Genomic DNA, 27448 nt, shown 5'->3' with positions numbered 1-27448 from the left:
GTATAAAGTCTTCATTAATAAACTGGACACATAGAGTTTAAAAGACATGGACATTTGCTGAACAACAACAGTCTAATGAAAAGGCTGCATTGTGGGAAATGTAGGATTTTAGACTAAAAGTCAGGATATCTTGGCTTTGGCTGCAAAAATTGTAGTCTCTTTTGCTTTTCACTTTTTCTGGCAACTCCTCTAACTTAACGGAAGGGCATTAAAAAACTAAACTACATTAATGTGTCCCGAGGGTGTGAGGCATTTAAATCTGTAGCAGTGTTGCCTGTACTGTGAGTAACTTGTCAGACTTGTCTGAGAATACATTGGTTACAGGAACCACAACTTCAGTCAACCCAAGCAATCTGGTAAGACCAGTGAGCCAACAGAAACCACTGTCACTCAATACATTATTAGTGTTAAATCAGTAGGCCATGTTGTTTTATACATACTGACTGATAATTGTCTTACTCAATTATAGTTGAGAAATTTATTGCTTCTTCCACAGAAAGAGGATGCAAACGAAGTATGTGTTGTTATTTTTTTTATGTCATTGGGATAAAAAGAGAGGACATTTGGCATTTCTGACTTCTTTTAAGGGGTTTAGAGGATTTGGATTGCATTAAGAGTGAAGACCAGAATTAGGATTAGTTTTATGTTGGGGAAAGTGTTGTGAGTTTGGCATGTAGGCTTTTGGTTTTAATGTAGTCAGTGAAGGTCCTAACAAACATGGTTATGTCTGTGTGTATATGTTTGCATACCTATCATTGCATAACAGTGTTTTTCCCCTTAAATGCTGTACTTTTTTTTAAAGAGTTGGTGTCTTAGCTAAAAAAAAAACTTTTATGCACAGGCTTTTAAAATATGATGCCTGTGTGTGTGCATCTTTTTTTAATCACCGGTTTTATTTTATCAGAAGTGTTGACCCTCTAGATATTACCACAAGGGCAACTTTTGTTATCATAACAGCAGAGTTTGTATGTGGTGGTGACAGGAAAAAGGAAGTGCCACGTTTTACCCTCAGCCCCTCACTTACGATTCCTCCCCACACTTGTCACCCGGCTTGTTCTTGACATGCAGGTCATGTTCATGGTGGTCTTGTTCCTCTCCCTCTCATCTCATCGCATGTTACGGCAGGTTAAAGCTGTCAGTGTTCAGCCTGAGGCAAATCATGCTTTGGCAGTGTTTTTATGGCTTTTTATCAAGTGTTTTTAACAAGCATGTCTATTACAAAGTCCTTCACGGCAACAAAGGACATAAGAAACTGGTATATCACGTTTTATGGTATGCTAAGAGCTTGAATGTTGTTTATATGTGTCAAATGTTAAGAGCAGTTCCAGTAAAGTGAATGCTGCAGTTCCTGAGTATTCGCTGAGTGTTGGTGGTCATCTATGTCTCTGAAAAATAAGAACTTCCTGTTTTGTAAATGAGACCCATAACCAACTGTTCTTTCTTGTGCTTCCTTTGTAGTCTGTCTTTACTTTGTGTTGCTAGTAACAAAGAACCACAAACCCACAAAAGCAAGACAGTTACAAACACAATTTAAAACTGAAAAAAAGTCAAGCCTTTAAAGTTTTTTTGGGTCACCTCCTTTGTGGCCTCTTCTCCATGACCGTGGTGTGAAATTCAGCATGTTTTGTTTCAGCCGACTCCAAAAGTGCTGAGGTGATTCCTTTTTGTGAGGGCAGTCAAGGGTTCACTGATTCTCACCAGTGTGGGAGAAACGCCAGCAGTCCAGGAGCTCTGCAGCTCGGTGCTGACCCGTCCCCCGCAGTCACAGTTGATAGGATTTAGGCTTCCAGAGTGGAGCTGGACTTGTTGCCGCAGAGGTCAAGGTTGTCAGGTGCTGGGTTTTAAAATCTGTGGTTCACCTCAGGATCCTGTGTGGTGAGTCCAGGGTTGGAGTGAGGTGAGTGAAGTGTCACCAACATTGATTCCTGTCGTGAAAGGATAACCTCATGTTGCATAACAGGTGTCACTGTCCTTTTATCTGATCATGATAAGAGATTATTTACTTGCATCAGTAAATAATAATTAGTAAAGGGCTGGTCTATCATTCAATTTCTCAGTAGTTCCTTATGTATTCAAATCTGAAACATTTTCCCATGTGCTGCTACATATTACCCCCTCGGGTGAGGGAGGGGAGGAGAGGGCATCAGGCTACATTGCCGCTTTTTGCTAACTGATGAGTGGGTGTTTCCATTTAAAAAACCTGGAAGAGAAAGCAGATGGAGTCGCCTTTTGAGCAAATTTACTTACCTTGCACTGAACTCATTTATGGAACTTTTCAGTAAGTCTTTATGAGATTAAAATCCTTCATGAAAGCAAACACAGAGTGCTTTAGTTCTGTTTGGCAGTAGGCAGGAGACATAAAAGGCTAGAAACAGAAGAAGACTTTCCCAAAGTGGGGGATTTCAGGACAGGCCAGTGGTGACACTGTGAAAGGTTTCAGTGTTTACAATGATTTGGGAATCGCTGCACTGCATTATATTGTTCATCAAGATAAATATTGCATGGCGCTGAAATCTGGCAGTTGTTACTTACTTATAACATTCTGAAATGTGCTGTGGGCATTCCCACAGAATAAAAAAACCTGGCTGAAACAAAGGAAGTATTGACTGTGTGGAAAGAGAGACTTTAGAGTCCTCTTATCAGCACATAAACATTTATTTGTTGGACTTTGATTGGTCACATTGTGATGACGTTACTTTGCAAACTTTCTTTCCAAATCAGCAAATTTGAAATGAGGGGAAGGATGGCCTAAATGAAGCATAACTTTCCTGCATCTGTATAAGTCGACATTGTCGTCTTTATAACCACTGACTCACTGCAGACAGAGGCAGAGTTGGACAGTGGCAGGAGGAAGAGAAGTGGTGGTGACAACATTTGATGTGAACGCTCAACAAAAGGACAGGTTTTGACAGCTGACAGCATGCGCTTATTTTGAGATTACATTGTTTTCGTGTCTTGTCAGGTAAATGAAATGTGTGCTGCTTGTGTTCCTGGAAATGAGGGTTTCACCAGCTGAAGTCGCGTGTCACATGGTTGCTCCGGTTTCTCCCCTTCCTGCTCTTATCAGCTGATTTCTGGAAGACTGATCAACCAAAACCACATTGTTTTTCATTCTATTCATAGTATTTTGTCTCTCTTGAAAAAAATCAGTGTAATATATGAAGATTTCTATGACAAAACCTTGAAATTGGTGCCCTTGAAGAGCTGTTTGAGCCCATCAGCGACTCAATAAAGAACACATTAACATTGATCTGGGTGCTGCAGGGAAAGCCTGTCTCAAACTGTGGCATCAGCCCCTGATATCTGGTTACGAGCTGGATTCACACCAGTAAGGTGGTGAAGCTGCAAGCCTGTTTCTCTCGAAGGCCTGATGAATAATTAAGACGTGGGGCTTGTGTGAAGAAGGCCATTAAGATGCAGAGTCACACCAGTCTCCATGGTAGCAGGGCCACATTATCAGGATCACGTCTCCTTTGGCCAGGCAACAGGCGAACCAGCCCTGTCTTAGTCTGGGAAAGGATGACTGGACGTTGTTTGGAATGAGGAATTTAATTTTGCTGAATGAGTTTTTGAACCAGTACTTGAAAATAATCCATCTGTGTCCAATGGACAGCTGTCCCAGCATCAGTAAGACAAAAATATGGGCTTAAATAGGCATCAGGCAATCTTGAATCTGCATGTTTATAAAATTGTCTGCACATGATAATTGGCTTTTGTTTTGGGTGAGGTTTTAATGTTGTTTGGGCCAGAGCTCAGCTGAAATGATTAGACTTGAACTGACAGAAAATTTGCAACAATTCTGATAATAAATTAAGGTAAGCTGAGGTATTTTTTGAGAAAAAATGGCAGAAAATCTCTGCTTCTGTCCCATTGAACGAAAATATTTAATTTTTTCCTTCATCTTCTATGATTGTAAACTGAATATTTGGATTGAGACATTTTAGGGTCCAAACTCTTGGGTGGACTCAACATCTGGACTAGAGCTGCAACGTTTAGTTGCTTAATTGTTTAGTTGATTGAAAAAAAAAAAAAAAGTTGCTAGTTATTTTGATAACTGATTAATAGTTTTAGTCATTTTTCAAGCAGAAGGAAACATTTACTTTACTCCAAACCATGTATTTTGGGAGTTTGTTATTAAAACGTATTAACAACCACACAGTAACTACCCCTCTTTAATATTACGTTACCCTCCTTTTTGTCCTCTTTCTGGTCATCATTGCTTATGACATATGAGGTCCAGTTGCAGTCTTTACTAATATTGCTTATAAATTGTTAATTTCTTCATTTTTTAAGACTGTAATGTGCAGCGTGAACTGCTGTCAGTCAGACTTGGATTTCCCCTCGTGCTGTGGGGCCCATGCAGCAGTGATGATGCAGGATGACAATGGGTTACTGTACATGTCAGTCCTTGTGACTTCATGCCCACAGCTGTTGGTTAGTTTGTAAAAGGCCAGTGTGAGCGTTAACAAAACTGAAGGGCAGCAGTGTCTCGTTTTCACCAAATAAACTGAACTACGGCAGATAATGCATTTGATCAATTCTTTGGACTATAAAACATTAAAAACAATAGAAAATACTCATCATATTGTGGAGCTGATGGAGCCTTCATCAAGGTCTGAGTAAGTCTGAGTAAATTAATATTTAGGCTCACAGGAGGCTGAAAATTATTTATAATAAATTGCGTTTGATTTTTCGATGTTGGGTTTACATTTTATGAACCAAACAACAAGTCAGTTGATCCAGAAAGTGATTGGTAGATTAATCGATAATGAAAGTAATTGTTATTTGCAGCCCTGGATTATAGCATGGCTCGTTTTGGACAGACTATCATACCATGTGTGAGAAATAAGGCTGCTGGCTCGGCTGTCACCACCAGAGAGCTCTGACGTTACCTGAGTGTGAGAAGTCGAGCTCTATGAAAGCCTATTTATATTCAGGAGAAAAATAGATACTTTTTCAAAGCTGATCTATAATTGATGACCAAGGCTAGATCTAGAGCATATTTCCCTGCTTTCTGTGGTTATGCAACAAGCTCTTAGTGTATGTTATTTCAGTTCAGTAGAATGCGCTGTCTTTTAGACCTGGAGTAATGCACTGGAATTAATCTGGACCTCCCCTCAGCCTGCTTCACCTTTATGGACTGTCCCCCTGGCTACACTTTTAAGGAAGTTATTTTCAGCTCCAATCACAGATGCAAAGGAAATGGACAGTCTTTACCTCGCCGAGCCATCTGGCCCGGTCTCAGCAATTCAGCATATGACAGAACAAGGGCAAAGGCGACGTGATTAGGACTCTGCTGGAGAGATATTAAAGCCTGAGATGATTATTTTAACAATGATGCGATATCATTGTTGTCTCTAAATCCCTGTGACCAGTCTCATGTGCGTACACTGGAAAAAGATACAGAGTGTGTATGATAGCTGCAACGTAGACAGATACGTTCTAAACATTCATATTGGATTTTGATGTGGCGAAGAGCAATCCTGCTGGAGTTCGTAAATCTGAACAGACGCTGAAACTGGAAAAACAAGGTTCTGCTTTGTTATGTAAATGCTCAGTCAGGGGCTTCTCTGTTCCATTGCATTGGAAATTGTCTCAAGTTTGTCTGGAACTTTCAGCCGAATAATGAGCTCTATTTATGTTTGTTTCTGGTTAATCAGTGCGTCTGTCTCCCACTTTGCAGAGTCTGTTAGTCACTGTGGAGTTACTGTATCCTCAGACACATTTGGTGCCATGGATTCGTTCCCTGATTTGTTCTAAGTCTAGTAACATTTAATGGATTTATTTGAAATTTTTAGCATTCATAATGCAGCTCTTGACAGGAAGATCGACCCACCAGCTGTTTGACCTTCCAGATACACATGTATTTAACATTTACATCAGCTGTCACACCTTCATTATAAACAGATGGTCTCCATTCAACTTATTATGCGACTACTAAAAAGCAATCAGCCGCACCAGTAATGATTTATGTGTGTTTTGTTTTTATATTTGTATTTAATTTAGATTAATTTGTTTTTCACTTGAACACTAATTGGAGTTTTCTGCTGCCTGGTTGCTGCTCTCCTACAGTAGATTTCCACTCCGTTCTGGTAGAGTAGAGGCTTTCTGCAGTGCTTAAATATAAAGGTATTTAGAGTAACAATTAAAGCCCAAAAATCATTAGGAGCACAGTGTGGAAGCTGTGAAATAGGACTCACGAAACCTTTTTGAACCCACTTTGTAATTTCAGAGTGGAAATAACCATGATTTTCAAATTTAGTCAAGATTCAGTCAATTTAATTTTAGTCTAATTCTTGTCAATGTTGTAGCAATAATTTTCTCGGCCAGTTTCATGATACTGTAATGGATTTTGCTGAAGGATATTTCTCCTGACTGTAAAAGTTCCAATGACAAGTAAGCGTACATTGAAAATATAAACATGTATAGTCTAAATCATTACTGATGCATGATTATTGGTTTTCAGGAGCTGATAATGTTTATTACCTGACCAAACATACTTGTAAGAAATCATAAATGATCTTTTAGAAGGAGGAGATGTTTTACTTTGTGCTCAGCTCTGTTAAAGTTAACAGTATGTTACATATAGAACTTTGGTATAACTTTATACTAATATTAAATTTAGTTCAAAGATATCAACATACATGTAATCAATCAACTTACATAACTGATATTTGTTTTGTCTGCACATCTTTAATCCACAAATTCTTATTCATTATAAAAGAAAAATGTCCGCAGCTCATCTCTCCTCTTTCTTGTCTTTTTTTTCTTTTCATCCCACCTGACAGGCCACTGGTGAAGATGAGGCACACACTTTTTTTTAAGATTGATAGATTTTGGTTTTGATCCATCCTCCACGCCACCAGCAGTGTTTCAGAATAATTTCAGTAGTGGTGAATTTTGCCCACCTGATTGTGTTGACTTGCTAAACAGGCTTTGTAGTTGAATCATTTCATTTTTGTCTATTTTTTACGATTGAGAGTCTGCACAGGGTCTTTCATTTTCAAAATAAACTGAATTCTCTCTACCAGGTCTGTCTGTGATTTGCTACCTGCTCGATTTGCTCTGTGCAGGTTGATACAGCATCCATCAAAAATAGACTTGGTGCGTATTGCAGCTGTGCCTGGTGGAATTTAGCCGTAATGAACACAGATTTCATCACAATTATTGTTGTCAAACGTCAATTTACGTTGTCACAATTTAGTCATGAAATGAAAGGATGCCAACAAATACTTATTGTCAAAATTTTTGTCGACCAAAATAACAGTGTGTGTGTGTTTTTTGTTATTTTCTAGTCAGAAAGACCTTCCTTTTCCCACGGCTAGCTGAGCGTATCTTTACTCCAATGTGGTCGATACTAAACTGAACAACAGATACAGTCTTACAGCTGAAATTTCAGCTCTGTTGTCCCCAGCAGGAAAACTCTTTTGTAGCAGATTTGGGAGGACAGAAATTACTCCCAGGCCTGAATGATTCAATTGTTTCTGTCTTCAGCGCCTCTTGAACCTGCAGGGTTTTGTGCGCTGCTGCTGCTTCTCCTAACAATGAAAAAACCATTCAGCAGGTTGTTACGTTATCATCTCAAGTTGTGAAGGCTCATATATTCGGCAACCTCAGCTGGCTGTCAACACGCAGAGTTTCACCGGGCTGTTGCCGCTGAGAGCCAGAGGGCTCGCTGCCAGACAAATTAAGATCCCGAATTAGAAACCAGAAGGTAACTGAGAGGAGATATATGTCCTGCTGGGGGCTGAACGGCTGCGTCGCCGCTTTGTCTACAGATTATAGGACACAGCCTGCAATTGGAAAGTTTCCTAACAAAGGAGTGATGTGGCGTGATCGGTTTGACTGTTAAATAAGATGGATGGACGCAGAAAATCAGGCCAGACAAGAGCGCCAGCTCTGACTGAGATTGTATGCATTCAGAAAGTGAAGCATTTTAGTCAATGTTCTGTGTAGGTTTTGGCTAGTGCTTCTTATGGCGATGCACCACGGGGCAGGCTGAGCAGCATTCCTCTCTGATAAACAGCCCCAAAATTCCCCATCCTTGTCGGCCAACCCAACCCAGCGAGCGCTGCCAGCCTTTTCCTACTCTCCTCCGAGCAAGTCAGTCCCGAGCAATGAGAGACATCCGATGTTATCAGCGCTGCAGATTGCACAGCGCTGCTGCCAAGGGCCTGTCTCATGAATTCACAGTGCGGTGCAGAGATTTTTTTCTTCTCAACAAAAATCCTGTTTTGCACACATTATAAGGCGAATCACAGTTAAATGTGAAGCGAAAAGATGCAGGAATCCAGACAATGTAGTATCTTTATCTGTGCTTTGTTAAGATGTATGAAAAGATTTGTGTCGGCTATTGTCTTAAATGACTGAACAATTATGGTGTGTCATAACCTGCTGTGAGATTCCAGCCCTGTTGGAAGCTGCTTGCAGCTGTCTCTGACCTATTTATGAAGCTGATGGATGTAAGGTGAAAAGAGTCTTTTGTGTAGCTGCCTCTTGTGTTTCTTGGGAAGATGCAGATGTATCTTTGCTGTGCCTCATTGTGAGCGCTGACCACCGAGATCAATAAATACAATAACTGAAATATGGACAAGTCAAGTGAATGACTTTTCATTTATTGTTGGGTTTCGCTCGCGGTGTTGCGTCCATGCAGACGGCTGTGGTCCTGACCTGGTTAGAGCCGCTTTGAAGGAGCATAAGAGAGACGCAGTTCAAAAGCAAGGCTGCGGAAATCCCCTCCCCACACTTAGCCTCATTTACAGCTACAGTGGTTGAATGCAGATGAGAGAACATCTTTTCCTTTTGGCTTGATTGCGTGCTAGAAAGTTTTGTTTTTTGTTTTGTTTTTTCTTTTGTGGTTGCTTAATGCCTAAAGCCATAGGCATATATTTATCTGTGCATTAGATTGTCTTGAGGTTGTCAGTTAAGATCTGATGAACTATTTAACAACTTCATAATTGCAACAGAGCCGTCTCATTCATTGGAAAGGATGGAAAAAAAAAGATTTTATCGATACTAATACCATTATCAGTTCTGCAGATTATTATCATGATAAATCAGTCAAACGTTTACTTTATAAAATGTCAAAAAAGTGAAAAATGCTCATAACTATTTATCAGAACCCAAACTGATGTCTTCGAATTCTTCTTCTTTACAACCATAAATGACAAATCCTTGCATGAAACCAGCATTTTTTTTGCTTGGAAAACGTATTGAATTATCAAAATAGTTGGAAACTAACTTTCTTTCAATTGATTAATGAACCAATTATTGCAGCTCTACTCACAGATCTAAGGTGCTGCTCACACAATGGAGATATGGATGGCTTTTTAGGAATATTTCTCTATCTATAGGTATTTATTATTTCTTTTTTTTTAAATTTAGTCTACAGCTTTGATGAGCAACAGTAAAATGAGACACCTCATTGCCATTGCACTGATATATGGAGAGTAGAAATTACTAGCAGCCTCAAAGGGTTTAAGATTGTGTTGAGATGCAATAAAATGCAACAGTAACGAGGCACCGCAGAGAGACAGGAAATGAAGAAATGTTTGGTGGTTTGGTGATTCTCAAAATGACTCAGTTCCTCACGAAATGCGACTCTCTGTCCCCGTTTACACTCGTCATTTGAAGAGATACTATCCAGATGGTATTTAAGACACTTTCATTTACACTTTATTCTTTTTGCATTTGCGTGGCTGCGGTTTACGTGGGTCTATATCTGTAAATGCATGTGACTGTACGACTATAAATGTGATAGAAAAGCACCGCCTGTACGATTGTATGTGTTGAAATCGCCGGAGCTGCTTTGTCCTGTCGCTTTAATGAAATGGGGAAAAACAACCACTAATTTCACTCATAACCTCAGCTGCCATTTTCACTGCAGACAGACTCTGACACAGTCAAAGTTAGAGTCGTAGTAAAGATCGTAGACATGCAAAATCTTGGACATGCATGCATCTTGGACGGTTAAACACATTTACACCTTTTCTGCATCAAACCACCTCTGGTTCAGTGTTTCCCAACAGCCCATGGAGAAGTCCTCAAATGTCTTGTTTTGTCCACATTGCAGCTCTACATCACATACTGTGTAGGGCAACAGTCTAGTTCATGGAAGAGATTTTTATCTTTTTACTGAGCAAAGAGAACCTGCTGTTATTTTTCAACCCTGACACCACATGAGCACTTCTTTACAGATACCAGCTGTTTTTAGTGCTGAAACAATTAATCAGAGGAAGAAATGTTATTTTCTTTTTCTTTTCTGCAGCTTTTTATATCTTCTTTAGTGAGATGAAGATGCATGAGAGGAAACGAGGGAAGAGTGAATGATAGATAAAATCAGCCAGATGTGAGCCGGGGGCATTAAGATTCACGGTTGGCACTTTTACCCCAAAGCCACTAGTTTTGATAATAAAATACCAAATATCCTCTGCTTACACCTTCTAAAATATGGCAATTTGCAGCTTTTATCTGTTTTATATCATTAAAAAAATTAAATATCTTGAATTTTGGACTATTGATTAGACAAGCAAACCATTTGTCAACATTACCTTGGGCTCTTGTGAACTTGTGATGGGTCTTTTACACTATTTCCTGACATTACCTTATAGACAAACAATCAACCATTTAATCAATAATTTCATTAAACCTAAAATAATTGTTAGTTTCCACACCATGTTTACTTGAGTTTCAGAGTTGGTGCTGTGAATAACAAAACTTAGTTAAACCTTTTCTGTGATCTTTCGCCTCCCACACATTATTTTCTTTAGTGGGAGTAAATAAGTAAAAGTTCAACCTTTTCACACATGCTCAACCCAGTCCAAGTGGGGCATTCTCCTTCATTTGTCTCGCAGAAAAACCTGTTGAACATTTGTAAGAAAAAAGAAACTGTAAAAATAGAAAAGGCACATATTTAAAATTCCGTTTGTGTTCTCGCTTGTCAGTCAGGAAGATAAATTGCCGGCTATCCAAATGTTTATATTTTGAGGGAACTATAAACTCTCTTGCATAAATTCCATACAGCCCCATCAATCATAGAGATCACACTGTCTGCTGGGTGAGACGAGGCTGTTCTGTGTAGCCTCTCTTTCAAGACTCAAAGAAGCATTAAACTTTAAATTACTTGTCTTGTTTTTAGCCAGTGGTAGTGAGGATTCTTGCTTAAAGTCTGTATTGCTTCCACACCAGACATAATATACACCACCACCCTCCATCAACTTATTTCTCCTTTTTGGAAGGACGATTTTAGTCGGATGTGGACCTGTACAATCTTATTATTAAATTATTAAATTAAAATTCATGCGTTATTGACAAAACAAGATTTCCTCGTGTATTCGGCCTGACTCACTGTACTGTGTGGCTCCATTGAACCTCTCTCATCCAGGAAAATTAACACATTTTGGTGTGTCACACATCGTGCATGCCACAGGAGCTTCACACACAACCGCCTCCAGTTCGGGTACAGTGTGCCTCTGTGCTGTGTGGTCTGCTTGCAGTTATAAACAGGCTGGAGAGCTGTACTACGCTCACACTGAATACCTCCGCCCATCCATGGCTGATTCCTCGTTCTCTGTAACCCATTCAAACAAACTTCATGATGCTTCCTCGTAGCAGTTGTAAGCTTGTGCTTTATCATGTATAGCAGGCTTTGCAATAGTTCTGTTCACTTAGTTAATCATATATCACCTTGCTTACAGACAAGTTAAATTGTTTCCTGAGTTATTGCATTTTTGTTTCAATTTCCTCTCAATTATGACTAACGCTGCTGACTCACTGTGCAATTATTAGTGTTTTTATTGTAATCATGTACATGTGGGATTGGGTTGGGAGAGGGAACTCCCTCATTATCAGTGTTTAGGTGAGCACCCAGCTAACCACTCATCTCTATTTCCTCCCTGTCTGTCTTCTCTGCAGCAGGATGTTACAGGTCGGACTCAGTCCACTGAGATGTTACTGAGCGATGAGGATGGGTCAGAAAAAGAAATCACGCCGGTGAGGCAGACCAGCCGTACACCACCCCCCAAAATCCACCTCAGCTACAGCGACTGACACGACCATGCCCCGCCTGCCCTCCTGATTCTCCTCTGCACCTTCCCTCTGTCACATCGGAGTCACAGCAGACCCAACAACCCCCCTGTCGAGTCAACATGGCTACACCCTTCTTGTGGAAGCTGTCATCCCAGAAGCTGGGCTTCTTCTTGGTCAGCTTCGGCTTCATCTGGGGCATGATGCTGCTACATTTCACCATCCAGCAGCGAGCCAGCCATGAGAACAGCGCTGTGCTGAGGCAGCAGATCCTGGACCTCAGCAAGCGCTACATCAAGGCCCTGGCTGAGGAGAACCAAAGTGTAATGGACGGGCCCTATGTGGGGACCATGACGGCGTATGGTGAGTAGCTGCAGTTCATGATTGATGTCAGTTTCAGACTATGAGGTGGCAGACATCAGGGCTTTTTCCTCAGTTTCCTGCAGCTATTCTGAATTCTAATTTATTTCTGGTGTACTGGACATCCTGAGTTTCAAGCGCTTGACAGGGGCGTTGCAGTGTTACCAAAATAACAGAAGTTAGTTATTTCATTGATATGGTTCACTCATCAACATTGTCAAGAGTTGGAGCTGCAGCAGTGACTGAGACTCTCTGCTCACAGAGGCAATTAAGATATTAAAAAATCCTCAGTGAACAACTGCTGCAGCTTGCCTCAAACACTACTCTTCTCAGAGTCATAACTCAGTCAAATCTGAACACAGACTGCACATACTGCTCAATTAGATGTAGTACTCTCCGTGGATATCATCATTTCTGATGGACTTTTAATTGGGATGTGTAGCAATTACAGAAGAAAAGACACCTTTATGACTTCACAACGTGCCTGAAAATCATTGTGTTTTTAGGTTTTCTTCAGTATCAAAATAATGGTTACATTGCAAACAGGAACTGCTGATAGTGAATTCAGCATATAATAGTCAATCTAAAGTATAGGCTGAAAAAACAGGCCATAAGTTGTAGCCCACAGCTAATTAGCTGAATCCATGACAACATTATACCTCACTGTTTACTATGGATGGGAAGTGATGCAGCTTTATTAATACAAATGGCATAATCATTCCTGCTCATTGGTCCGATTCCTTATTGGTTCCTTTATTGATTCCTGATCAGTTTTAGTCGAGCTGGCTGTAGCCTGAGAGCTAGATCTTGCAAAAGTCTATCTGTCATTGTCTATAATGGATTAATGAGAGAATATAGCATTTATTTTCATTTAGGTTTTCTTAGTGAAAGAAAAATCTGCCAAGCGTCTCTCTGTGTGGTGCTGATGTTTTTATACTGGATTTTTACCCTTGTTAATGTGAGGCTGCTTGCTTGGGAAGCAGTGGCACTTGTGTGTCAAATAAATGACGTTTCTGGAACTGAAGCCCATGTTGCATAGAAAGATGTTTCACCATACTGCTGGTGATTCCACGCTTCTTGAAAAGATCGTTTTACAGTTGAGCAATGTTGTCATCTTTCTTCCTGAAAGGAAGCCATGCTTTGGGACATTTCTTCCTCTCTGCCATTTTGTTGCAAGTTTATGGCATGTAGACAGAAAACTTGGACATCGTGTTAAGTTCGGAGACATATGACTCTGATGGATCAGGTATTCCACGGTTAGAGATTCCCATCTCTACTGTTTACTTCCCCCAGATTATGGATACTGTAGTCCTGTATGTTTGCAGGCTGCACTATATAGAATTTAGGGCACATTGCTCAGTTACTGACAATTTATATTTTCATTTAATTTCTTCACGTAGTGTTTTACAGCCACACCAGGGTCTTTGACCTGCTTTGTCTTTCTTTTATTCTGCTTTGATGTGACTTTGAGTACAGTGCCACATTGAAAGTGTCACCTGTCACTACAGGTGGGAAAGTCTATCAGTTGGCCTGACGTTAAAGAATATTAAGACGTGCCTGACATATCTGGCAGGAGTTGGAGGCTGGTGAATGTTAAGTGTAAAGGTTTCTTGTTTTTACTGCTATTAGCATAACAAAGTTAATATAATAGTTGGTGTTGCATTGGCCACAACTGCTTTCATTTTCACTGGATCACTACCAGGCGATGAAACAACAAGACTTTTAACAGATTAATGATGTGAGGCAGTTTTTTTTAAAACTTTCCTCCCTTTCTACATCTTCTTTAAATTGCATCAAGTGGTTCCACTTGTTGACCTCTTGAACAGGCACAGCATTGCCTATATTCCAGAAAAATGTGCGTGGGAGATTTAACGCTGATACGGCTGCACTGGAGCATAATACTGTAATAGCATAGGTCCAGACGACCCATCAATAAGTTATTCATGCCATTAATAGACCTGTATGGCTCGATGGGAGGCTTCATTAGAAACCTGAGATTGGAATTGATTGTTCTGTAATACCCAGAGAAACAACAGGATACAGTAAAGCTCCTGGAGATTAAGTCAGAGAACAGAAAGAAGATGCTGAAGAACACAAAGGAATAAGTGCAGCACTTGTGTTGCATTTGAAGCTGCACAGGTCTTTCTTTTGTAGGAGCATCAAACTGCTTGTGTTTATTTAAAGGGATAGTTGGGATTATGTGATGTAGGGAGGCTAAGCAATGTACTGCGGTGGACAGGGTCAGCAACAGAAGGCATTTTAGCCTCTAAAATGGTCCACCTTAAAAAAAAATCAATATCAGTTTAAGTGTATGCTATATTTAGTGTATCTTCACTGCTTTCTTTTGCTGTCAGACAACCTTTCATGAAGGAAAACCGCGGTTATACAAGCCAAATATTGATCTCTCCAAACTAGCCAAACTCTATCGGCGAAATCAGTAATTTTCCCCTCGCAGAGCACAGGACTTGCTGGTCTACCGCTGCCTCGGTTGCTTGTGTTACTGTATGACTTCGGTGAGTGTGAACTAATCTTTAAAAGTTAAGTTATACAATTGGTTGGTTAGGGGCCATATTTGTCTTATATAACAATGGTTTCCTGTCACTGTATGGTTTCCATACAGTTAAACTGAAGCAGAGTTTTATGGTGTAGACCTTTGTTCAGATGGCTAAAATACGTATTGTTTATCTTCCATGCTGGTGCCCCTCCCTGCTTCTCCTGACTGAATATACTGACAATTGCTAAGTGCATTATATATCCCCACTTCAAATAACCCGTATCACCCCTTTAAAGGTACATGTAAATAAAAGGAGAACTCTTAACCCACTATGGAAAGTACCACCGTACCCAAACTGTTATTAGCAGGCTGCACTTTTTCCTTTTACCTCAACAGTTTTGCTTGAGCAGCTTGAAGGAAATCAGACCTCAACATCTGTGCATATTTAATCAATTAGTAATGTGTAATTCAATATGCATTAATGACTCAAGATGAAGAACAGCTTTGTACAGCTATAATTCCTCAGACATGTACTTTTTTTCTCCAAGAAGAGAAACTATTACACTACATTGCATTTACACAAGAGTAATCTTCCTCATTAATCAAATGAATAATTTGGAGTAAATGTGATCCAATTCCTGTCCATATATTTCCCTGTAATATCATCAGATCAGATCCAGGGAACAGCGTCCTATCCAGATCGCTTTGTTCCCTTATATGATGGATTGATTTTTTTTTTTTCTTCACAGTGCTGTTGGCGCTGCAGCACAGCCTGCTGACCGCCGTCCAATATCACATCAAAATCCATTTCATGTCCTTGATTAGATAGGGAGGCAGCAGGATACTTGGTGCTTCCTGCATTCACTCACTCGGTCAGTGATTTGCCTTGATAAGATTTGTAATGAGTTTAAGGGGGAACAGGGTTTTCTCCTTTGCTTACCCATAAATGACCCATAAAATCTTAATGCATCTGAATTTAATAATTGTGTCTAGTGAAAAAGCCCTTTGGAGCTCAGTTTGGACGTTGCTTCATTAGGGTGGGTCAGCTGTAAGAAACAAACCTCTTAAAAAGCAGAAATAAATGTGTTAATCTTTTTAAATCATGAACCTTTTAAGAATTATTATGAACCAAATTTACAACCTGTTAATAATTTTTTAAGTTTAGTTTTAATGAACTAACTCCTCCATCATCTTAAGTCTTTCATTTCAAGATTATACATCTTACCAAATCAGAAAAGGCCAAAATTTACTTGTATATTCTCATTTTAAGTAACTGATTTCTGTAAAGAGACATTTGCTGTTGAATTTGGCGCTTTGAGCACCACAAGCTAAGTGTCATTATCTAGATGGATAAACAACAATACAGTTAAATGATAAAAATGTGTATTTTTGGTTTTAGCTTGAGCTGTCCATTTAAGAAATACTGGCACAGTTTTTTTTTTTAACTGTCTAACATTGTTGGGTTTTATTCATGGGTCCACAGAACCGAGAACCAACCCAGGATTTTTGATGGACCTGGTCCAAATTAGTCTCAGGGTCTGGTTTTACTGCCGTGGGTCTCTGGTCTGTGTGTCATTGTGTCTAATAGGTGAACTGACCTGAATGAGTGTCCTCGACGTGCCAGCTCTGATCACAGTGCATCATAATTATCACTCGAGGAAATATATCAGGAAATCAGTAGAGCAGAGAAAAAAATGTCTTGCATGAATGACAATTACTTTTTGAAACTTGATTCGCTGATAGTAAATTGGTTAGAAAATTATCTTCTGTCCTTCCTTTGCACAGCTGGCTACACAGTGGTTTAATGCTGAGGCAGGAAGTGAAAATAGGAATGTCAATTATGTCGATAAATTAGTCTCTGAAGCATGTAAACAAATTAATTTTGAAATTAGTTTTTTGTCATTTGTTCTTAGGACATTGTGATTATATTGCTGTGTATTTATACCACTAGCTGTTTTTTAATTGATAGTGAATCATGCTGGTGACGGTGCTGCTTTTCTCTCTCTATTAGAGTCTGTTCAGGATGACCACATTTTAAATGGAGTCTGAGTCTACTCTGTTCTCTGTCGAGAGGCATTTGTTTGAAAAGCCTGACATTTATACAGAATTGGGACTGTCTATTTATAACTTCTCACAAACATAACATCAAAGATAAAGAACTGGAAGAGAAAGAAAAAAGGAAACTGAAAAAAGGGGGAAATACCCATCTAACTATCTGTTCAACCGCCTGCCAAGTACTACTTGTAAATTCTTGAGTTTGTATTCAGTTTGTGTATTGTTCAAGAAAAGAAATAAGTGCGGGCGTGAAGACATATCTCTTGTAACGTATTTAAACAACTTGCGAACCATTCGATCCACCTTAAATGCAGTAAATTACTCATTTGTCTTTAGATAACTTTTACGCAGTTACCAGATGTTTTCACTGCTGATTGATCTGCAAATTATTCTTTTGAATTGCTAAAAATGTGCTAAAACAGTGTGAAATTAAGTGCCCATCCACTTTATGGACATTTTCAAGTTGCTTGTTTTGTCAGACCTACTATTTCAGAAAGCAAGCTAAGTGAAAACTCTGCATTTGTTAAGCCTGAGATGAGGGAAACACCGGGTTTTCCGTTTCAGAAAGAGAGATAACTTAAACTCTGGGTCTGTGATGGTGGTAACTGACACTAAACCTAACCTGCTCGCTGGCAGGTTTTCTTCTACAAACTCTCTGACCTCTCCCCTCCTGTAGCAGCTTTCTGACACACCCCTGTTTCATTTCCTCGTTCATTCAGTCGTGTTAAGCAGGATTTATGCTTGATGCAGTCCAATATGCACTTTGATTTAGTTTTAGTTTACTTTGCCTGCCATGGGCTTTAACATGATCACTTTTATGATTGATCTGGCTAAATCGTTGATAATCATGGTTTGAGCTTCCCTAAGACTTTAATTCTGTACAAGGGTTCTATAAGGATGAGTTAGATATGACAATGTGTCATCTTTCTGTTTGTCTGACAGTGATCTGGGTAGGAAGGAGACAAAAATCTGTCTATAGATCTATAGTCCAAGAAAGAGCAGCACTATTCAACAGATTCCAGAAGTCAACCCATTACATTTGCACCAAAAACATCTCTCTTCCTGAAGCCTGTATCAAGGCGCTGTCATAACACCCTCCTCCCCCACAGTAAGATGGGACGTGACAAGGATATGATCTTTTCCGTCCATCCCCTTCTTCCTGAAACTGACCCATGCAGCCGGGCATGACCAGCCACCTGACACCGCGCCTTGTTAACGCACACTTCAGCGGCTATTGTGGATTTCTTTTGTGGCGCAGACACATAGCGCACTTGTACTCTTGGCCCCTGCCCTGCACCGTAGGGCCACTATCAGAATTCAGAAGAATCCAGCTGCCTGCAGCGAGGTCTGGGTGTGGTGTCAGATTATATTGCTGGTCTAATCCTCTCCGTCCTCTCCTGGGTGGAAGGTCATTGTGTGCTGCTTCTTCTTCTGTCTGTTCTTTGTTATATTACGTTGGTGGATATGGAGACCACTGCTAGGCTGGGTTGAAGCCTTGTGTATATATATGACAATAAACAACAGGGATCACCGATGAATGCCTCGGGCTTATGTTCCCTTGTAATCACTTCTTTTTCAATGCTCACGGGCTTAATGAAAAATCCCAGGTCATTGTGAGCCCAGATTATTATCTTATTTGACAGTATTATTAAAAGCAAAGTGAATTTCAGTGTGTTTATCGCTCCAGGATTTGTTTTGCAACTGCATCACCATACTAAGAAATATTGTGACAGGCAGAAATGTGTCCCTAGGTGTGCTATTACTCATCTGGTTACCTGGCAGCACTGTTAGTGTACAGAAGGACAAGTGGAAGCATTATTCACAGGGCCATGGATGCTTTTCTAACACACTGGCTAATGAAGGTCTCGGAGTAAATGCCTCACTTTTAATTAATGAAAAACTTGAGAATATACTTTAGACATCTCACATATAATGGTCTGTTTTAACCAACTTGCACAGATTTTTATTACACTTTAAATAACTGCAGAAAACAGACACCCCTTGTCCCTGAGACCCTCAATTGGGTGAGGAAAAACTCCACAAACAAACCGTATATTGGGGAAAAAATTGAAGAAACCTCAAGATCGACAGAGCTTTTTAATTCACATTTCTCTTAAGCAAACTGTTCTATGTATTTTAGCATTGATTTAGTTCACTCAGGTTGTCGTACACAGCTGTAGATCTACTGTGTACCAAACTAATTGCAACTCAAGTCCACTAACAGACTTTTTTGGAAGGGAAATAAAAACGCCTTAATATCCTCTGATTGTTGACATTCCTAAATATTTATTCATTTTTTTTTAAGTATGATGAAGTGTCAGTATAAGGAGTCAAAAATCCACAGAAATAGAGAAGTATCACTGTTATACAACCTTCAGTTGTCTAGTAAAGGCATAAAGCTTAACCTCAGCTTCAGCAAAAGCAATTTATTTTTTGAAAATTGGTGCAAAGAATACGACGTGACGTGAAATAATGTGAGATGATACAACAGTTAAATTATTACTTTTTTTCAGAAATTGGCAGGCTTGTTTGAATATTAGGGTTATTGTTTTTGGATTCTTGTCTGTACTGAGATATTTTGTTAAAAAAAGGTGTGGACAGTTGTTTTTTTTTTTTTTAAATGACGGAGGGGAAAAAATATCCGTAAAACAAAACATAACAGCATGCTTGGACTCTTGGCTATTGAAAATTCTCTCAAGTTGGCTCAGTAAAAGAAAGAAAGAAAGAAAAAAACACTTCTGGACTCAGATGGCTCAGTGTGGCCTTTGAATTGAAACAGTACTTGGGCTGTGACTGAAGTATAACAGGTCCATAAGAACACAAGTACAGACATGAACGAGAAGAGTCTTATTGTCTTAGTCTACTTAGGAAAAGTGTAGTATCTTAAGATTTATTGTCTTCAAAAAGATGGCGTCACATGAACGGATCTGTGAAGAAACAAATGAAGCCGATTCAAAAAGTTTCCCATGGTGCAGTGTGCTGCCATTAGCTAAGGTGTGAGCTAAGATATTAAATAAGCTGGATGAATCTCTCTGATGCACAGCCTGAAGTCAGTGGGCACATGCCTGTGTGCCAGAGGTGAACAGAGGGGGGCATTAACTCTGGGCTCACCCTTTTTTTTCTAATTATGTTCAGCCCAATAGCTTGGCAAGGCCGCCGCTCCAAAGCTTTCCGTTTGGTTTCTTCCCAGCCTCGCTGCGCTGCTCCCATGTGCATCTGCTCCTCCCAGCACACAGCTCGCCCAAATCAGACGAATGCTCTGGCGTTCCTCTTCACACGAATCAGGCTGGTGTGCTCTGCCAGGCCTCGTTGTGCCCTTGCCAATCTCTCTGACGTGATGAAAGCTGGCGTGTCAAATGCAGCACGGTGAGGGAAAATGTGGCGCTTGTATGTGATAGACAAGCTGCAATTATCATCATCTGAGGAAAGCAAGCGTGTTGCACCCGGGATCGGTTCTGTATAAGCCAATACGTTGAGCCTGTGCTGATCGTAAAAAAATGTTGTTGTACTGTATGTAGCAGTTACAGCAGCTTGAAACAACTTCACATCTCTCTGTAAATGTCATTACAGTCGCTGCGGGCTACTGTATCTGACAAATACCACAATAAATCAGGCCACAAAAAATGCCATGCCTTAACATTTTGAATGTATGCCCTGTCCATCTCATTACTGGTTAGCGGCCCTCCTGCCCGTTCTAGCATTAGCTGTGTCCTATGCAGATAGATGCTCATGGAATAAAAAGGCCCACGGAAATGCAAAATCCCAAATTAAACAGTAAGGTCACTCGCAAAGACGCCCCGGCTCCAGTTTTATATTTAAATGAGCCTCAATCCGACCGCCTGAAGTCCAACGATTTGTTGTAGTGGGACATAAAGAGTCCCCAGTTTGTTCAGACACACTGTCATCGAGCCAGATTCATGCATGTATTCACTGTAATGATTAGCTGGGCGATAATGAAAGCGTTGCAAGCTTTTTCTTGTCAGAATGAATTGCTGATTTAATCAGATACAGATAAGAATCTATTTAATAAGTCTGTACGACCACTCTGATGCTGTTATTGTAAAAGGCTTTTTTTGTTAAATTAATCCATTATTTTCATCATTTAACAAACAAATCCAAAGTACACACATTATAACGATAAGATAAAAAAAGGATAGCAGCCAAAGTCAAATAAAATACAAAACAGTTGGCTTTAAATTAAGAATAAAAGCAGGAAACTAGACTGGGTGGATGGTGAGAGGCCTTTTCGTTCAGAGAGATACTCCCTTATTTTTTTTAATTTGTTCCAGTAGTAATGTATCATTCAGAATTTGTTTAAACCAATTAAATTCTGGGGGTCTTTGCTGGTTAAAGGTGAGCAAAGTGTCATATAGCTTTGCTATATATGACATAATGCAAATCCTCTGCATGGGTTTTAATGTCCCATCCATTTCCAGACTAATCAGTGGCAACCTGATGTCATTGTTGCGCTATCATTTATTTAAACTGCAGGGTTTGATTAAAAAAAAAAAAAGAGAAATAGTGAATACATAAAAAAACCCTCTATGATTAGCAGTGTGCATTTCTTCCTCTCAGATAGTTCACATATGTAGACTCAGTTGTAAGGAGCTGTAGCTGCCCACACTAGCGTTACTTGGCTGATGCTGACTGCTCCATTTGATGATGCACGTCTCCCTCTTAAACAACCATTTTAGTTTCGAAGATTTCTCAGAGTAAATAAGGGATTGATGGACCGGCTGGCTGATTATTCAGCATTTGCACATTTGCCTGTATAATCAGTGTTTTTTAAAATCTAACTGCAGGCATTTCTGTAAAAGTTTAAGTCTTATTAGTTTTATTTGTTTTTAATTTATAAAACTTCAGAGAGATATTTTGTTATTAAAATTAAAACTTTAAGAAATGCTGCTGGCAGCTCCCTGCAGTTTTTGTGATGATGTTGAAAAAATTAGTTTTTATTAAATGCATGCTTAAAGGCATGTCAACAATGTTTTGTGTTGGAGTTTGTGTTACTCTAAATTTGACAGTAGTTCCAAATATTGGTTATCATTTTCCTTGATTACTAATAATTGATATCTTCTCTGTAAAATACCCTGTATGCAGTGCACATGGTAACCCAGGCATTTCTTTGCATGCTGATATGTTGTGGATGGCTTTAAGCAAGTATGTGGTTTGGGACTAGTGAGCTGGCAAGAGAGAAGTAGATGCTGAGATAGCACTAGGTCTAGGTTTTTGGTGGAAAATTAAAAAACATGTTTCCCATCCTTACTTGCAGACTTGAAGAAGACCCTCGCGGTGCTGCTGGATAACATCATGCTGAGGCTGGGCAAGCTTGAGTCCAAGGTGGAAAACATCTACAACGGCACGGGGGGCAACCTGACCAACGGCACCAGCACCGCCACGCCCAGTGCCACAAACTCTGAGAAAGTTAACGTAGCAGGTATGCGTTAGGTTTTCTGTTGGAGAGTTTGCATGCGTGTTGTGTTGAGGGGGTCGCTGAAGGAAAGCTGAAGGGATTTGTCTTGAGTCTGGATTTGTACAGGTCTTCGATAAAGGCAGAAATCTCGTCCCAAAGGATCAGAGCTCTAAGAGAAAAGGCACAAAAGAGCCGCCTCTGTCCAGACTCATCCTCTTCGAGGGAGTTGGCTTCAGACACTGCTATTCCCCAGAACTGTGACTCATTTATCTTGAAGTTTCTACATTTTATTATTCCAGAGAAACCCTATTATTTAGGGTTTGAAAGTGCACAGTGAGCATATAATAGCTGGGACCAATTAAAGAAATGATGATAAGATGATGGTAGCTGTTTTCTGGGACCCTTGTTTCCTTTAAAAAAATTCCTGTAGTGGAAAAACATTCCCGAGGCATACAACCAGCTAAACCCTGCCAGTATTGCACAGTGCACACCAGGCACTTTATAGGACCAGACCGCATCCTTGGACATAATTCAAATAAGGCCTCCGTTCACGCTGCATGACCCTTTTATTAGTTTTCATTGATTTTCCTGCCAGCTTTCAGATGATGAATTCAGCCCAGTTGAGGCAGCGAGGTGTTGGTTTTTCTGGGATCCTGGGACCTGCTCTCAGTTGTTTGCACGGCATTAAACAGTAGGAATGTAGAGTCTGTGCTCTGAAGAAATATATGTAGAATTGGATTAGACTGATTGAGTTTTACAAACAGTCACATTTGAATGGATCTAATCCTAATGACAACTCCTGCACTGCCATTTATTATCAAATGTTGATGCTGCCTTGTAACTTTTTACCTTTTAAGTCCCTCAGTTGAATAGAAATAAGTTAGTCATAAATGGGTGACATGTGAAAGTTACCCTATCAAGAAAATGTACGACATAGATTCAGCCCTCTGACTCATGTAGTACCTTGTTTTGAAAGTCAGACTTCCTGGTTTCTGCTGAAAGCCACCGGCAAACCTATAATGCCACATCCTTTCACTTTATCTGCACCTAGTGCAGTGTTTATCTTGTTTCCTCTGGTAGATGCAATTACAGTCTGTTTTCTATTTTTGCATGTTTTCTTAATCAGTATTTCAGTATTTCTGATTCTGATTTAAAAACACATTAACTGCTGTTACAACTATCATAAAGCTTAAATAATAAGTTGATTAAGAGATTAGTGGATCGACCAGAAATAAACTGGCAACAATTCTGATAATCCATTAATCATGTTTTTAAGCAAGAATGCCAGATTAACATGTTCAAGCTTCTTAAATGTGAGTATTTGTTCAATATTATAAAGGACTAAAAAATCCTGCAGACTACTTTTGGGTTTTGGACTGTTTGTCAGACAAAACAAGATATTGAAGATGCCACCTTGTAAACTGTGAATGTAATTTGTTTATTGTTGTTTATTTAAATTTTATAGACCAAATAACTTACCAAAAATCAGCCTTATCTGGCAATGTTAATGAAAATGAAAAATAATTTGTGTATCTGCCCTGTGATTGGCCCATGCTGCACGCTTCCACCACTACCTCATGCCCATACATGTGTGCTGGCTTGGTTTGACTCGACATGTCTGCCAGTTCTTTACAATAAAAAGTTCCCTGTTATTTTGTTATTTAAAAACAGCAGCCGGTTTGGAGGTGTGTCAGGTGCGCTTTGGTCCAACTCTGGAGACGGTCCATCTCAGGCACGATTTATCTTGGCACATTATAAGAGGTAATGGAAATGCAAATCGGCATGCCATTGTTTGACTTGAAATGGCCAAAAGTGACAATGGAAAAGCACCGCAAGCTTCATTAAAGTCGAGCCAGTAGACAGACAGATAAACAGACAAATGGCCACGAAAAAAAAACACTACTTGGTGTAAGTAATAAGAATTATGCAAAAGAAGTTTATTTAAGAATACATAAAAATTAAACTAAGAAATAATCAAATGGCTAAAAAAAAAAGTCATCAGTTAAAAACAGTGACTGGCTGCCTAGTCTCTGCCTGAGGAGTCAGTGTATACATGTGTTGGTTCTCTGTCCCGTCTCAATCAGGCCATTGTGGACACTAGAGATGAGACACTAATCTCATACAGCATTGTCGAGGCCTTCTTGGCTTGAGCTCCTGTGTTGTTGAGCTACAGCACCTGGGCCCGTGACACATGTCAATAGACCCGCAGTGCCCTGCTCACTTAAAACGTCCAGCAGTACCCCTGAGAGACAACATTTGGACCCTGAATGCAGGTCAAGCTGACAAAGCAGCAGCCGCATCTCTCTTGGCAATGAACTAAAGGCCCCAGCACTCCAGAGCCTCCATTGGAGCATGTCTCCTGTCTTGGAGTGGATGGCAGGCAGCGCCGTTGCCAGCTCCGCTAGTGCTCCTCCCTGACTGGAAGGCAATTACAGAGATAAGAATCGAGACAGTGAGGGGAACACGCCTGGCTTTCACAGAGGCCACTATCAAGATGGAGCTGAGCAGCAGCCCGGGGACTGCACTGTTTTCACCTCGATTGTATACATTTTCCTAGCCAAGGACTCTGCCATGGTGAACCACTGCAGTGTAAGACAAATCTCAAATGAACACAAATGACATGGGAAACGTGGTGGAAATTTGGCTTTGGCGTTTGTTTCATGTATCAATTTGGAGGAGGTTACGGTCTCCTCAGCTCTGATGATTTGCTCTGCTGCCATCTTTAATCTCATCAAGCTTCAGTGGACGTTAAAGTCACATGGTTCATTCATTTACACTATGATTAATTTTTCCGTTTCCATCACACTGCATTTTGTTTTATTGATACACCAGCTTTTCCATCTCAGCCAAGTGGGGAAAAAAACTTTTTTTCTAATATGTTGGCTTTTTTTAATATGTGCACATTGATGATGCACATGAAAACATGGCGATGGAAGGACATTTACTATAGATTACAGTGACTTTTAAATTACCACCATCACACCTGCACTTCATAAGGAAAGGAATGCTGCAACTTTCAAATATGTTTTCAGCTCAGTAATTAATTAGAAAAATATGTGAGTCAAAGAAATTGCACATTTCATCAGCAGAAACTCGTACAAGAGCTCACATACATGCCCTTTCAGAGGATGATACAGTGTAATTCTGTGCACTTCTTTGTTTCTTAAAAAATGCCCAACATGTTCACGGTTTAATTTCCCACCGCGCTCGCTCTCTGAAATCCCACATCACACAAACATGGTTTAGGCTATTTTGAAAGTAAAAACACTGCAAATGTTTTGGGACGAGTCCCAAAGCCTCTGCTGATTTCCTTACGGTGCTGAAATGACAAAAATCTCTGACAAAAGTTTTAAAACATGCATCGGATATCCTGTGACGCCTGCATAGTACAGACTGGTTTATCATTCCAACATATACTCCACAACAAAACCTCAAGTTTCACACTGAGCCTCATTGTGACGTGTGATCTGCTTCTTCCTGCTGCTGTTGTGAACTAACAGCTGTGTGCACATTGTAGAACACTCCTTTTTTGTCATCTCACAAAAATGTGGTCTGTTCCCATCGCTTTACAGTCACATACCATTGTGTGTGCAGTGAAAACTGCATTAAAATGACTGAATGAATGTCTTTTAACCCTCTCAGATCACATCATATTTTGCATTATTAAACAATATTTGACAAAGAAATACTAAATAATTTGTATTCTTGTATCAAAATCCTATTCTTCAATCCAGTTTCATCCTACAAAACAAAAAATGCCATATGTTGGCTTGAACCAACCATTTTCAGGCAGTGATATCATGACATCCACCATGTGATATAGAAACTAGACTCTAGATCACGTATCAAACTGAAGGCCTGTCGGCCAAATCCAGCCTGCTACCTCATTTTACGTGGCCTATGAGAGCTTTCAAAGAATATAATTTGCGCAATACAATACAATGCTACGCTATGTTAATAAGGTGTTCATAAACTAATGTCCCAGATTGCTTACTATTGCGTTATTTGTGCCCTGAAGGCGTCTAGCTGCTAAATGTCAGTATACGTTGGAGACATGTAGCCGTTTCCAGCAGTTGCACTCAATCCAAGTGAGTGGGTGTAGCAAAACATATTTGTGCTTAATAGTGACAAGCCAGTATGTCTTGTTTGTCTTTCCTTTATCTTTTTTCTTGTCATTTCATCTGACTATGAAGGATCAGTGCGTAGGATCCAGCGGCATCTAGCAATGAGCTTGCAGACTGTGAACACCTCATGTCACCCTCCTCTTCCGAGCTTGTAGGAAAATCCACAGTGGCCGTGAGACTTGAGAAAAACAAAAGGCCAAAACTAGAGCTGTGTTTGGTTTGTCCTTTCTGGACACTATGGTGGCCTCCGGTGTGCCCCTTTGTATTTATAAATGGCTGATTCTAAGGTAACGAAAATACAGTGATTCTTATTTTTAAGAGATTGTACAGTATGTAAACATACTTATGAATATTATATTTAATTCCTGCCCAATCCTCCCAATAAATCCCTGTAAATCTTACACACTGGACCTTTAACATGCCACGTTTGTATTTGCTGCGACGCTAGCTCTGTGTACACACAGTAATAGCTTCTGCTTTGTGTGCTGTTGCATTTAGCCAAGGACAACGGGCACAGAAGCCCCTTATAGGATCAAAACAAGTCGATCTGGCCTTGGTTGCTGCTCAGCAGGAGGCAGATGGGACTCGCTCCAGCAGCGGTCTGTGATGCCTCGTCTTGCCATGTCTCACTGATGTGGCTAATCAACATCCCCAGCAGTGTTTCATCTGCGGGCTGGCCCGTGGCATAGAAATGTAATCTCCCCCTACACACACACACACACACAGGCGTAGAGACAAATGTAATGAATGGTCAGGTGGTGATTTACAGCAGTCTAACAAGAGGACCCTCGCTTCCCTCTTTCTCCATTTTGTACACTCTATGATGTATTTCTCCACCCCTTGCGAGTGTTTAAAGTTATCAACGTCCCTTACATCAGCCATGCTGCTGGTGACATTTGGATGATTTGTAGCCTCCTGTCTTTTTTTTTTTGCTTTTTTTGGTAAACAGAGACCTGCGCTTTCACAGCTCAGGGCTTC

General features: G+C 40.1%; 1 protein-coding gene across 2 annotated transcripts in view; it reads left to right on the top strand.

The window, feature by feature from the left end:
- Positions 1-27448, top strand: part of mgat5 (alpha-1,6-mannosylglycoprotein 6-beta-N-acetylglucosaminyltransferase) — a 103457-nt gene that overhangs the window by 4099 nt on the left and 71910 nt on the right. The window contains exons 2-3 of one of the 2 annotated variants that reach the window (XM_084713618.1): positions 11917-12387; positions 22206-22370. In XM_084713618.1, the coding sequence (XP_084569744.1) occupies positions 12147-12387; positions 22206-22370 (406 nt within the window). In that variant the 5' untranslated portion in view covers positions 11917-12146. Of the gene's footprint in view, positions 1-11913; positions 12388-22205; positions 22371-27448 lie in introns of both variants that reach the window. The other variant, XM_084713617.1, reaches the window with a different exon arrangement.

Source organism: Lutjanus erythropterus, chromosome 24, assembly GCF_056507025.1.
Source record: "Lutjanus erythropterus isolate fLutEry1 chromosome 24, fLutEry1.hap2, whole genome shotgun sequence".
In the NCBI taxonomy this organism is placed as follows: domain Eukaryota; kingdom Metazoa; phylum Chordata; class Actinopteri; order Lutjaniformes; family Lutjanidae; genus Lutjanus; species Lutjanus erythropterus.
This window is presented reverse-complemented; position numbering and strand designations above follow the sequence as displayed.